At 47.8% G+C, this 14,999-nt stretch overlaps 1 protein-coding gene across 9 annotated transcripts in view; it reads left to right on the plus strand.

Moving 5' to 3' along the window:
- PAM (peptidylglycine alpha-amidating monooxygenase) overlaps positions 1-14,999 on the plus strand; it is a 1,234,044-nt gene that overhangs the window by 742,179 nt on the left and 476,866 nt on the right. For all 9 annotated transcript variants that reach the window (XM_085632559.1, XM_085632564.1, XM_085632562.1 and 6 more), the window contains one exon: positions 11,230-11,313. In XM_085632559.1, the coding sequence (XP_085488685.1) occupies positions 11,230-11,313 (84 nt within the window). The remainder of the gene's footprint in view (positions 1-11,229; positions 11,314-14,999) is intronic.

Consider the following 14,999-nt stretch of genomic DNA (forward strand, 5'->3'; position numbering starts at 1 on the left):
ATGGAGCTCCGAGAAACTGCCTGTGTTCATCACTCAGCCAACATAATGCTACATAATCTAGGAAATCCCCAAACGGAACATCAACACCACCGCGGGCAGCATATAACCCTTCATAATGCTCAGTGAATTGCCTTAAAATTCCCTTCGTGTCTCGATGTATAACACCACCCGGTGCACGTATCTCTAATATGTGCGAAGTTCCCTGCGAATGCCTAGTGATCGCCGCCAAGGCCCGACCCGGTCTCTCTCCCTCACAGTAGCGACGGGCTTGCCAATATTTGCCCCTGAATTTGGTCTCTCTATCTGCTTCCTGCTCGTATTGCGTCAGTTTTTCCCTAAATTCCTTGTGGAGCAGACCTATCGGCTCCCGGGACATCCTGGTTTCCAGCACCTTAAGTTCGGACTCTAGTTTAGTGAGCGAACCTCGTATGGCCTTTAGTACACCAAAGCTCTTAGCGATATAAAATCCCCTGACCGTCACCTTAAACGCTTCCCAAATGGTCTCAACACTTTCTACCGACCCCTTGTTGCGCGGAAAAAAATCTGCTATCTCCTCCCCCAATTCCGTCTGGAACAGGGGATCCAATAATGCCGTGGGTTGCAGACGCCATGTTGGGGCTGCCCTACCATACCCCGGGACCGCTAACTGAACCAGAACTGGACAATGATCCGAATAGGACCTCGGCAGATGTGTCACTCTACCTAAGTCTACCGCTAATCCACGAGAGAGAAAGCAATAATCAAGCCTAGCCCAAGTGTTGGCATACGCTGTGAAGTGTGTCCCCTCACGGACCCCAGCATGCACGAACCTCCAACTATCTATTAGTCCCCCTTCCTCCATTATGCCCGCCACAGCATCCCTCGCGCACCTGTTATATTGGGGGCTACCATCCGACCTGTCCAGCCCGGGAGTCAGTGTAATATTAAGATCACCGCCCCATATAATATGCATGGAACCTGTATTCAGTATCATACCCCACAACATAGTGAAAAAGGCAGGCAAATCCACATTTGGCCCATAGCAATTTACAATCGTGACCGTGTCAGTATCCAGTCTACCCCATAACATGACAAATCTCCCCTCATTATCCGTGCGTTCACCTAGCCGCACAAACAGCACCGTTTTCTTGATCAGAATCGCCGTGCCCCTAGCGTACCCAGAATATGAGGAGAAGCTACGCACCGCAGCCCATTTGCTCGCGAAAGTGTAAGTAGCCCGGGGACTAAGATGCGTTTCCTGCAACAATGCGATTTGCGCCTGATGCTGTTCTAGATAGGCCACCACCCTCCTACATTTCCTCGCATCATTTAACCCCCGGACATTCCAGGTTACAATCGTGATTCTCGAGCTACGAGCATTTTCAGCCATCTCTCGTCCTCCTCCCAGGATCCACATATCCACCCGAATCCAAATGCATCTCCCGCCAAAGGAACAGACTATACAGTAGTAGATCCCATCGCCCACCCAACATTGGAACCTCATTAGTAATCATGGCACTAGTGCTTTGCACTTCTGTCAACTCCCTGCTCCATAGACAACCACCCCAGCACCCTTTCGATACACTCATCTCAGTACATGAGCTCCAAACATCTAAACCATAACTGAATCCCTTGTACCCACCCCCCTCCCACTGAAGCAACCTGCCAGCGTCATACACCACCCTCCCCTCCCACATACGCCCCAATAACTAGGGCTAATACACCCCACAACCCCAAAACCATATATTAGGGTATTTCCCATCGGGAAACATATCTAGGTGGCATCACTAATGCCCCCTATGAACGCAAGCCCAACCACACAATGTGCAGCTCAGCCCGGCGATACAGAGGGGCGTCCGGCGCTATAATCAGAGGCATCTGGGACATGCCACAAGTAACCAGTGTCATCAGTTAGCCAGCAAAACATAAACCACCCGCAATGCAGCCAGAGAGGGTCCCGACGCCACAGAGATCCCAGAAGCGGCCAGCCATCTCCCCACATTTACAACCCCACATCAACCAGACCAATACAAAAATCAGTACAGCGCCTCTCAGCAAAGAACCACAATCTTAACTCTTGGGCAACGCTCTCATCTCTACATTCAGAACAATATGCAGTCAAAGTCCTCCCCACTCACGGTTCACCATCCACCAGCATCTCTTGCTGAGGGTCCATGTCGTCCTGCGCTCCAGCCCCCAGCCTGTGAGTTCGTTTATGCTGCTTGAGAAAATCCTCCACCTGCTGAGGATTAGTGAAGAATTTCTGTCTCCCCTGGTACGTCACCCGCAGTCGCGCCGGGTAGAGCAATGCGTAGTCTATTTGCAAGTTTCGCAACTTTGCCTTAACTGACAGAAATTTCCTGCGTTCCTCTTGGACTAGGGGAGTGAAGTCCGGATACAGCGTGAAGGAGTTTCCATCATAGGATAACGAACGCGTGCTTCTTGCAGCTCTTAAGGCCGCATCCCGATCACGATAATTGAGCGTCCGGGCTATGATCGGCCTGGGCGTCGCTCCCGGCTTAGGTCTGGGGCCCAAGGCCCGATGCGCCCTCTCCACTATAAAGTGGGGAGAAAAGGCATCCGAGCCAATCGCCGCCACAAGCATCTTCTCGGCATACTCCTCCATTTTGCCCACATTGGTCGTCTCCGGAATACCCACGATGCGTACGTTATTACGCCTACTTCTCGCTTCCAAATCTTCATTTTTAGCCGTGATAACACACAGTAGATTATCCATTCTGGACAACTGCGAAGTGTGTTGCGTCACAGTGTCCTCGGAGTCCGATATGCGCTGTTCCGCCTCTTTCAATCGTTCCTCGTGCGCGTCCAGCTTGTGCACCACCGCATCCATACGCGACGACATCCTGTCCACTTTGTCCGCAATTGTCGCAAACCCTTGGCGCATCTCTCGTTAGACATCTTGCAGATTTATCGCCGTGTCCACAGGTCCACCCGTCGCTCCAGACGTCTCCGCCGAGCCGCGAGCCGCCTCCCCAGGCGTAGTCGTTTTCTTACTAGCCTCAAACGTGAGTTTGGGCTGCCTCGCGTCCGTCCTGCCCATCCTAATCCCAGGGCAGACCTCTCCGTTGACACCAGCAGGGGACCGCGAAGGAAACGACCGTCCCCGGCGCAGTGATGGCGACGATCCCCCCTCCGATCCCCCCCGAGCCGCTTCGCTACGCCAGCCTACCGATACGAGTGTCCAGGGCAGATGGACTCAAGGTTTCACTCCACTCGCGTCAGGCGACCCCGGCAGCGCCCAGCTAAGGACTCCGTCGCATGTCCAGCAGACGCGTCGCCACACCAGGAATACAGGCCACGTGCAGTCTCACTCCCAGTATCTCGCCTGGTGCAACCCAACGCCTCAGTGTCTGCGATCGGGGCAGTACCAGCCTCTGTGTTCATACCGGGGGGAACAACACGTGCGCGCCTTCTCCGGTCACCAGCATCTCCAAGCGTCGCGGTCACAGCACCCCAGCCCGGTAGCACCGCACTCCTCCACTAGCACTCCAGGCACTGCCGCCTCCGTACCCGGGGTCCTCCGCGCTGCTCCACCCGCAGTGCCAGAGGGGGGGGCCGACGCCTCTCACCTCAACCCCCCCAGATCCTGAAATCTGCTCAGAAGTCCACTCCTAGAGGCAATACAGCGCCAAACCACATCAGGGCCACCGCAGGAGCTCAGGCCATGCAGCTACTCCCGAGCGGGGGAGGGGGGAGGGGGGGGGAGGATGCCCCCCTGCACAATCTCCACTGGCAGCTCTCCAGTCGGCCCCGCACTCCTCACGAAGCCAAGCTGCGGCAACTCCGGGAGCGTCCCACGCGGTCTCAATATTTGCGGCCCGCAGCTGTTACCACAGCCTCGGACTCGCCTGTCAGGCCGATCCGGGAACGCAGCCCAGCGTCGTCTGCCTCTACCTCCGCCGCAACTTGCAGAGCGTCCCTCTTCGTCCTCACAGCACCGAGGGCACTCAACTCCGGGCAGTCCACTCCAGCCACTCTGCTGAACCTCCGCTTGCGGTTACGGCACCCAGGTGTGCCCGTTAAGGAGAAATAAGCGGATAATTACTGCCGGACAGCGGGAGCCCTACGCGAAGGCGTCCATTCGCTAGGGCGCCACCTAGCGTTCCCCCATGCGGGTTCAAATCTGGCCACTTCCTTACTTTCAGCATTACGGTTGTGATAAAAAACAGGCCGTAGAATAAAGAACATTCCCATTCTCAAACCACTGCTCACCTTCTTGCCATGACAACATAAATTGAGACTTTGGAAACTCCTCTAGCTCGCCTGGGGCACTGTTGTCCCATTAGTTCTCTCTTTTTCATCTCCGAGTTCTAGCAGACAGCGCCCATCTCAGGTGAGGTGAAGTGCATTGGGGGCACCTTCTTCTTTGGTAGCAGTGAAGGACTCTAAGACAAATCTGATGTGGTGAGTTGGCCCATAGGAACCACTACCGCAAACTGCTTTCAGATGAAAATCTGGCAACTGCTATTTCCAAAAACGCAGCTTCTCTTAGCTACTCCTTCCACCCCTCTTTCTCTTCATCCAGTTCCTTCTCTTAAAGTGTTTGTGCCCTGTCCACAACAGCACACATTCCCAGAATTTCCATTCAGCCATCTCTCTCAGCCAGTGGGAATACCCACACAGCAAACACTACACATGTATTCTATGTGTGTTCGTCCCAGCTGGTATAGCCTCTTTTATGAAACAGTTTGACCATTGGAGATATTTTTTGCACAAATACCCTGCAAGAAAATTACAGTGGTGCCACATATCAGTGGAAACCCCAGCTGTGCAGAGCTCACTAAAATGCTGACTTTTGGTTCCAAATAGCCCAGAATTAGATGTTTGGTTAGTGACTGTGTTCCTGATACCAGGGTTGTTTTCCACTGTCTAGTAGGAGAACATGGAATCTCATTCAAAGCCCAGTGTGATACATAGGTGTGTTCAGGGATCAGACCTCGTATCTTTGTCCTTGAAAATATCCCAGTATGATGTGAGGGAGGCAGCGAGGTCTTTTGGATCAAGTGTCCTCGCTTTTCCTTTCTAGGTCCTTGATCTGGCCACAGAGGGAGTCCAAAGGGTTGGAATAAGATGTCCTCACCTCTTGATCCCCCCCACCCTCCCAAATCCAGTCTTCACATGAGGAAGAGGATGTGGCGTAATGGCAAGAGCTGCTGACTTAGGAGCTGGGAAACCAGGTTTGAGTCTCAGCTCAACATCCTGTGGTTCTGGGCAAATCGCCTAATCTCCCCAAAAAAGTAATGTATCCTTGTGTAACGTAACTGGTGCTCTTGGAAAGCGCTCCAGTACCTTCAGGTCGAGTTTACAATAGTGCAAAGAAGAAAATAAATCTTCTGACTTTCCCAATTCCCATTTGTTTATGATCACAGCCTTCTCCCTTTCTGTGCACAGCAGTGGTCTTCTATGGTGCCATATGCTGGGCAGCACCACTCAAGAAACCATTGGCCAGGGATATTACTGCCTAAGTGCCAAAATAAGGATCTGAGGGGCATGGTGGTGCAAAACATGTACCTCTCCTGTGGCGCCAAACACTTCGGGAGGGAACTGGTTATGGCCTGTCCTGAGTTTCTGAGGTAACAGACTACAAACAGGATTGTCCTGTGGAGTACAGCTCATTCCTTCCTTCAGAGATGTCACACTATGCAGCAAGCGAGTCAGTTCACTCAGATCCTCAGGCAGTGTCACTTACCAATGTGTCTTTATAGCCAAACCTCTGTTAAACAATGACACACAAACATAATTCATTTGCATATATACCTTTAAAAATCTTAACAGAGGTATGCACATTTTCAGCTTAAACCATATGCATTTCGGGGGGGGGGGGGGTTCATACACTTGTGATTTTATAGTGTTCTGTTGTGCACCCTCAACTAATGTTTGAGAGACAGTATTTCCGAGCCATGAAGTGCAAACAATTGCTTATATTTTTATATTTTTCTAGCTAATAATTCAGTATTCCTTTGTAAAAAAATATTTAAGCCTGTCTATTGTTGTTAAGCAACTTATTTATTTCTGAATCAATTCAGAATGGTGTAGTAAATTGAGTAAAAGAAACTGACAGCCCAAAGCTGACATATGAAGGTGAAAGAAAATAGATTTTGAGGCTTTCCGAGCCTTGCTTTTTACTGCCAGAGAGATAGCCTTATCGAGCGTGTCAATATGCGCGAGTAATAAGCCAGGATAGGTTGTCAGTCTTTAGTGGTCACTGTCAGTTGACAGTGATGGATGTCTGTTGACGCAGGAAGAACAGATTACCATATTCATAACCACGTTGCCAGGTTCATGTGCATTTTAATAACCAGTGCCGTGTCCTTTTCACAACTGTTCTGATGCCTCCTTATCGTTGGACTCGCAAACCTCTTAAACAGTTCCTTTTCGCAGTGTATATCTTTTTGGGGGTTGAATCTTTCATGGTAAGAGAGGCTGTTTCAGAAATTTAATAAAACTAAAATTGGGCGCACCAGCCTGGCTTATCGATGTGCTTCCCGTGTTAGTTTGAGTGTTGGTGACCACAACTATCAAACTTGCCCTTAAATAGTGCAGAACAAGTGTGAAGTCAGCCCATCTGTGAATTAATATATTTGAGAGATTTGATCAATAATCTAATTCTCCAACGGCTGCATTAGTTTGACCAAAGATACTTTACTAGTACACTTTAATAGCAAACAGGTTGTAATAGAAATCTGAGATTAAATGTGAGGCAAGAGAAGGAAAGCGGGGAGAAGATCATGGTCCCAAATTAAAAATTGCAGCTATTGGTTTCTGATACAAGCATAAAATGTAGATCGCCGCTTCTAAAATGCAAAAATTAGGTAAAAGAATCCGGATTTGTGAGTGGCCATGAGGGTTCACAAGGAGAAACGTCTGTTTCTAAAGTTTGCATCTGAGAGGCAGTTCACGCGGGAACGGTAAGCGGGGACACATAAAACCGTGGGTAACCCCACCCGAAACTTTGTGGGAGTTACCAAAGTTTTAGTCAAACAGACATTCAACGCAAACTCAAATTATGGACATCCATGGTATCACCATAAACAAACCATGGCTATTCATGGTCTGGCTGTGGGCATAAAAACAGGAAGGAAACCTGCATCTCCAGAGTTGACCAATCCAAGCTGGATTTACTGCATGTTGAAAGCTCTGCTGGTGCTTTACAAGTCCCAGATTCCAGGAAATAAAATGGAATCGGCAGAAGGGGATATTTAATGGGAATTCTAAATTTGTGTCATTGGATAAACTTGATCAAAGGTTTTGTTGCTGGTACCATGCTGCGCCTAGGAGTTTCTGTATCACAGGTATGTACTCTAGAGGTGCAAGTGGCTGTGCAATCCACCATTGATACCCTGGTTTTTCCAGTAACTGCTAGTCTGTGCTACACAGTCCTGCAACTTGTGGGAAGTGAGTGGAAGCCAGAGCGAGAAGGGTGCTGGACTGGGAAATGCCGACCGACGAGCAAAAGAGGATGGAGAGAGTGGTAAATAGAGTAGGAGAAGCAAAGGAAAGAAATAGATAAAACACAGTAGATGGCAGGAAACGAGCAGAATCACTGAGCAGGGATTGAGCTGAAGAAGATGGAGGTCCAGTAAGAGTGAAATGAATGATAGAATAAAAGTATAAGCCTAAAAGGATATTGATGATGATTCTATAGTAAGACAGCAGAATAAGAATAATCGAGATGGGGAATAGGAATGAAAGAGTAAGCAGAATGTTGTTATACAAAGGACCGAGGAGAAAGAAGCGCAAGAGAGGAGCGCAAGAAATATGGATTCGCTTTTTTTTTAAAATAGAAAAACAATTGTCTTGCTTGCAGTCAACTCATTGGATAGGTGAACAGAGTTAGACCTGTCTGGTACACTAAAGTCCCTCATCAACCTCCAGAGCTGGTGTGATGCACGCATGTGAGGAGTGTGAGGAGCATGCATTTGTCTGCGGTATGAGGAGCTGGCATTTCATTTAGGTATATCATATAGATTGAAACTAACTCAGAGGAGAACGATACTGAGATGGCTCTGCTGTCAGTATGTATGGCTAATACTGAGCTCACACTATACCACTAAAGCAGAGCCTACAGAAGAGCCATTATAGCCATAAAAAACATCACTTCTCCATAGGTATAACTGAAGCCAACTGCCCTTCTAAGGATCTTCACAAGTTTCTAGTAGCATTCCACATTCCAGACTGCCAAAACACAGAAGTGCCACAATCTCAAGACTTCTCTGAAAAATTCTCAATGGAATTGATGTCAAATATTAGAAAGATAGATACTTACCTGAAAAAGAACACAGACAACTCAAAACATGACCCAACCACCATAGAAAGAGACAAAAGCAATTTTCCCCCACTAAATACTTTCAGTAGCCTCTCAGAAAGACTTCCTGGACATTATCATCGCAAGCAGGCAATCAGGAACACCTTCAGACCTGGCACCTTGGGACATCTTTAACAATACCCTTCACACAACCTGTGCTGTGAAGGTAGCTAGAAGCGTATTCAACAACTCCCTGAATTAGGTTGTTTTCCACCTGAGTGAAAATCTCCTGCATTAGATCCCTCCTTAAAACGAAAAACCTAACCCCAGCAAACAACACACCCAAAATAGCCCATTCCTTGGAAAAATATTAGAAAAAGCAGTGTACACTCAACTTTTAAGATTTACAGAAGAAAACGACATGATGTCAGATCAACTATCCAACTTCAGACCAGACACAGGCAAATCTCAGCCATCATATCCATTTGGGATGAAGAGAACTTCCACAGAACGAGAACGGAGTGGCCATCCTTTTACTTCTAGATCTATGAACAGCAATGGACACTGTGCACTACCACATACAACTACAAAGACTCCATCAAGTAGCAATATGTGAAATACTTTAAAAGGGTTGCTTCCCACCTCAGAGACAGACAAAGTGTGGTACAACTTCCACCTTTCACATCAGTTCCTCACACCTAAAACTGTGGCGTCCCTTGGGTCCATCATATCTTCTCTAGTATTCTATATCCACCTAACCCCCATAGCAAACCCGATTAAGTCATTCAGTAAAATTCAATAAATACTTTAATGATGAGTAGCCACCTAAAACTCAACACCTCAATGACAGATAATGCGGATAATGGCACAAGTACCAGATGACCGCCATATGGCCCATGGAACCTACGGCCCTTCCAGCAACATTTTAAAAAGTCAGAAACCTAGGGGTAACTATGGATTAAAATCCATCCTTGAAATCATATGCCATCAAAGTCACATAGAGCACCTTCTACACAATGGAAACACTGTGTTAGGTCTTCCCATACCTTGGATACCAACCAAAGCTAGAAACTATCCTCCCACTTGTAATCTCAAACCTTGACTATGCCAACAGCCTATACCATATCAGACACAAACTACTACTACCAAAATGCTACTACAAGACTCCTTCCCCACCTTCTCCCAAGAGAATGTAAGACTCAAGTCCTGCAATCAGGCTACCTATTGCTAGAAGAGCAATGTGAGTATGCACTCTGCATTCCCCATAGAGCCTTCGAAGGAAACGGACAACTATACATACAAGTTAAATTCAGGCAGTATAGGACACTGCACTCCAGGCTTGCACCATGGATCATCATACCACCTCACTGTAAGAAATTCATGGGAGACAATGTTTTTTCAGTCCTAGCTGAAAAGCTCTGGAACTCACCACCAGCCAAGATTTTAAGCATTTAGGAGTATCTACACTTCAGAAGACAGTTAAAAACATGGCTAATTCCAAGAGAACTATATCACCTCACAACCATGGGATAGAACGTGGAAAGATAATCAAACCTTCAAATAGAATTTACAAAGAACAACCCAACCAGAACACTACTTTATATATCCAGGTAAGTTAAGAATGGATGACCTATGGCTAGACTGTGTATTACATGGTAGTCAATTCATATGCAGCCTTTATGGCCCACACACTCAGCAGTCAGCTAGCAGTTGTATCTCATACAGGCTGCATAACCACTCCCTTATACTGATTAATACTCTTGCAATCACATAAGACATAGCTGCCATACCTAGATCGTGTCCATCACGCAAATTAACCACAGTACAATACCGCTTTGGTAAGAGAGGAGAACCATTAATAAGCAATGTTGAAAATGTACCAGTGTTTACTAAATGAATTTTTCAGTATTTGATAAGTTTGATAAATTCATCTTTCCAAAAATATTTGAAGAAATCTGTTACTATTTTTACTCAAGAAGAAGCCTATGATTGGTGTAGTTAGTGCTGCTAGGCCCATGAACCCCCAAGTCAGGCAGCAGTATATAGAGTCCTGATAATACACGGCGTGGAACAGTATGTGGGACCAATGACACCTAAATACAACCGTAGGCGTACTGATACAAGAGTAAGGATGTCTGTAGTGATTGAGCCAGCCCGTAGAGCAGTCATCACCAACTGAACAGGCGTGGAATAACTGATGATATTTGCCGCACACTGTGGGCCCACCGGAAGACTACAGTCTTGTCCAGCATTGTAGGTCCCAACTAGCTACATATTATGACTTGTTCTTTACAGGAGAAGGGCAGCCAGAAAACGAGGCAAGTAGTCCATGGGGTGGGGGGGTAGGCAGCCCTTATCCTTTGACTGGATCATGGCCTCCTTGTCATAACAGGAAACGGGAGGGAAAGCACGGTAAAGGCTGCAAAAAAGAAACAATAATAATAACGATGGGTGGGAGTGGGTGGCGGATGGTGGCAAGTAGTTAGGGTACACACTGCAGGAAGGTCAGCGGAGTACTGTGTTTGGTGGTGTCCTTTGAACCAATATGGGAAGATCTGCTATGTTTACTATTTCGTTTTGCTTCTTCCCTTCTGTACGATTGTGGGTAATGATTGGCATATACATTTAGAGTGCTTTTCTATTAAAAATAATTATACCACAAGAATGGCAAGGCGCAACTCTATTATATTTTAAGCATCAGCATGCACTAAAGGGTCGCAGTGCCACGATTACACCATGCATGCAGAGCAATGGAAGCGTTCTTCAGCAGACAAGGGCTTCCTTCAGCTTCTTGCCCTCCTGCCCATTTTTCCAAAACATAGAAACCATAGCCCCGAAGGGTCAAAACATTTCCATCTGTAGTTTTTCCTGAGAAAAAAATGAATATATATTAATGTGTTTGCTTGGCTTTGACTTAATGTTAAATAAGTTGTATAAACAACTATTTTGAAATCTAAAATATGTTCTTTTTACATGATTTTAAGGTGTTGGATTCAAAGTTGGAGGAACATCGGGCAACAAATATTTTGTGCTCCAGGTTCACTATGGTGATGTCAGTGCATTTAAAGGTAAGCTCTGCTGCTTTTAATAACATATTATTATGCACATTGCTTGTTCTTTTAGTGTCTGTTTCAGTACAGTAAGCACACACATTTGTAACTCACAGTTTGCAAGTTGCAAATTTCTGAGACCCACTAGCTGACTGACCTTTACATCTATGTGGTGATCACTGAAGGGTCCAGGCTGCATTGAAGTCTTAGGCCTCTATTTCAAGTTGCCTGGAGCAGTATCCTATGCTGTGGCGTCTCCTCCGCTATGGCAGAGGAGCGTCGCGCCACTGCTCTTGGGGCAGTGTAGAAAAGGAAAACAATTATAATAGCAGAAGTTTTTTCTGTTATTGTCATTTTATTTCCAGTGTCAGCCAGGTTGGGCTGGGCGGGGCTGGACTCCCGTGATGTCCGGGAGGAGGAGTGGCTGCTGCACTCCGAAGTGCGCATGACAGTCATGCACACTTTGCATGTTCCCCACCAGGCTGCATTACACAGCCTGGTGGGGAACATGGCCAGCCCCCAATTCCCCATCTGAGCGCCGAGCCACGGTGCTTAAACCAATCACATGCTGCATTGCAGCATTGTGATTGGCTATGGGGAGGGAGCCTGTGTGCTTCCTGGATCTGACTGGACTGGAGAGATGACGAGGGACCACTGAAGAAAGAAACGCGGCGAGGGGGTAAGTGTTTTTTTTGGTTTCTATTTTGTACCCCTCCCCCGCGACCCCCTGCAAATCCCCCAGCCCCTCCACTCTCATTCCCTGCCAGCCTCTACTGATCCAATGGGTGATTCTTCTTCCCATTTCTCAGATGCCCTCAACACCACCCGCCCCACATCCCACGACCACCAGCAGGCCTCCAGTAGCAGGTGGAAAATATTTGTGTTAAAGTCCCTGGGATCTGGTCAAACCTGTGAAAAAAGATCATGTAATTCCTGGCTCAGGAGGTTATTGCCCAGTCTGGGGGTTTTAATTTTGCAATTTTCATTATGTTATGGTGCGACACCTGCCCTGAATTTGAGCATGATATATCCTCGTAGAGATAATGGGGACATTGTAATGGGGCTGTTAGAGGCCTCTCCCCTGCTGGTTCATTGGCACTCATTGTATCAGGTTCAAGGTCCTCATTATCATCTCTGAAAGTAAAGACCTGTTTCTAAAGCTGCTTTTCACAGGCGTTTTCTGTATTGCAGCTCCTCCCTCTCATTAACCTTCAAAACAAATGCTAGCCCTGCACAGCTCAAGAAACACCCAGCCTGCAGTGGCGGCTGCCACTAACAAAGGGTGGGGGTGGGTGGGGGAAATGCGGGGGGCGAGGAGGTGGGAGAGCGTGAGGGCGGGGGGACACGGGACGGGTTAATAATAATTTTAAAAACTGACCTGACGCCGCTGGCTGCATCATACGTCACTCCTGCTGGCAGACTCCTAGCAAATCCCTGTCCTGCAGAGCAGCGCTGGGATTGGTCTGAGCGGGCCGAAAAGGCGCCCTGCTCAGAGAAGGGAGTCTGTGGAGGTTTCTCCAGCCCAGCTGCTGAATGGGGCCGGGCTTGAGAAACTTACGTGCGCATGTGTGTTTTGGTCGGCCTGAGACAGCCAGCCAAACTCACACGAGCACTTAGGGAGTGCACAAGCACTGCTCCTCCACCCGCCCATGGCCCGCCCCCCTCATGCTCAAGCTGGCAAACGAAAAATAAAACAATGCTAGAGCATCGGTTTTTTTTAGGTCTCGCAGACCTAGTGCTGGAGCGCGCATGCGCTTTATAGTGATCGAGTAGATTTCAGAAGGGGACTTGAAGCCCCACCCATCATTCCTATTGGCTGGCATCATCGTTTATGCAAAACGCTGGCCTCCCATTAAAAATGAGGCTTCTTGGTTACCACCCTGTCTTCTTTTTGGACGGCCCATCCCGACTGGATGTTTTGCTTGCGGCGTTACACTCTCTCCTACAATTAGTCGGTAAGCACTATTTTTTTCGCAATGGCGACAGCTTGTACTTCACCGATGCTCATTTCCCACGTTGGTTTAATGTGACTCTTTCCGTTTGAGTTCTGCAATCTTGTTTCAAATGCTTCTTTCTTTTCTCCCAGAAATGACTAGTCTTCCTGTTATGCCACTTTCTCGCTCTGGGCCACATTTTTTTTTCTTTAAGCTGTATTTATCTGGTAACAGTTTCCATTGTAGTTTTCCAGCACGAGGCCTCAGTTTCCAACCATCGCTACTGTTTTTGTTCCTGTAGAAATGGGTTATGATCCGGCAGCTTCGCAGTTACTTTATAATTAGACCCCTCGAGTATTCCATAAACAAAGTAGTCCAGATCCTAAACCGGGTGTGCGAGTGTCCCCAAAACTCTCGCATGGCAGTGTAGGTTTCAGCCGTGCATTAGGACTTCGGCTCTGTGCGCGCTGCAAGTGGGAGAGACGGTGCAGCGCACTGCAGAACGGCGCGGAGGCATGTGAGGTCACCGGCAGCGTTGAAAACAGAGTGCGGTATTTAACAAAGAGCTGTCTCCTAGACTGGTAATATATCCACCCAAAAGGAGACACCGCATAACAATGCTGGTTTTCTCCTGAACACAAAACACTCGCTTGTAGTAATTGCAAACAATAACTATTTGAAAGCACTCGGCTGTGAACAGCCTGTGTGAGCTCTAGCAGCACGTTTTTAGGTATCGGCGAGCGAAGGCTGCGCTTGCGCAGTCTCGCTCGCGAGAGATAATGACTTGGAGAAGAGGGGCTTGAACCCGCCCCTCTTCTCCCCTGTTCTCCATTGGCTGGCCTCTTGAATGCTGGCCAGCCATTGGAGAAGAGGTCCGTCACTCCGAACAGGCCCCGTCCTTTTCGGATTCGGGGGCGTGTTTTTTTCAACTTTTCTAATAATCTCCTCCAGCCAATGGCAAGAGGAGAGAAAAGCAAAACACGCCCCCGAATCCGGAAACGCCGCTGCCTTTCTCCGAGGCATTTCTGCTTCGCCTCGGAGAAAGGCGGCGGCGCTGGGACTGATTTCTTCAAACAGGCATCCCCTCTCCTCGCTGCTTCCGTCCCTAGCCGGTCTGTTTTCGTGTCACTTAAGTCTTTTAAATGGTGCCGGTATAGTTTATGAGCACGTTAGCATACTGGCTGGCCCTGAAGGGCCTTGCCTGCACGGAAAGCCAGCACTTTATGATGCCTCAAGAACTGGTATGTTAACTTTCTTGCTAAAAAGCGAAGTGCGGATTTTGTCTAAAAAGCGAAGTTCGGACTTTGGCTATTACTATCCCATCCAAAAGTTTGTTCCTTGGCTTCGCACGAAATTGAACAACAATTACACTTGGGGAAACGAAACACAACTCGGCTGATGCTATCAGACCGGTAGGAGTATAACCCGAGATGATTCGACCCCCCAGTGGAACCCGCTAGGAAAACCTCCTCGCTGACAGATGGCCATGGCTTACACGACCTGTGTGGCGGTGTGTCTTTACGTGCTGCCGCCACCGCATGCACGCGCACCCACGTAAACTACTTTTCAGGCTTTTTACATCTCAATCAAGACAGTTAAGCGCCAAACAAGTTCTAGGTGGTTGGGGGGTTTCTTGATACTTAGGGTTAGTACGCTTTCACTCCACGTTTGAAGACAAGCTTTTTCTTTCCGGAATTCTACTGTTCTGAATAAAGTCAGTACATTGAATTGTTTTCCCAGAGTTCCACTGATGGGAATTAATGCGGTAAA

This window comes from Triturus cristatus, chromosome 2_1, assembly GCF_964204655.1.
Source record: "Triturus cristatus chromosome 2_1, aTriCri1.1, whole genome shotgun sequence".
Taxonomy (NCBI): Eukaryota; Metazoa; Chordata; class Amphibia; order Caudata; family Salamandridae; genus Triturus; species Triturus cristatus.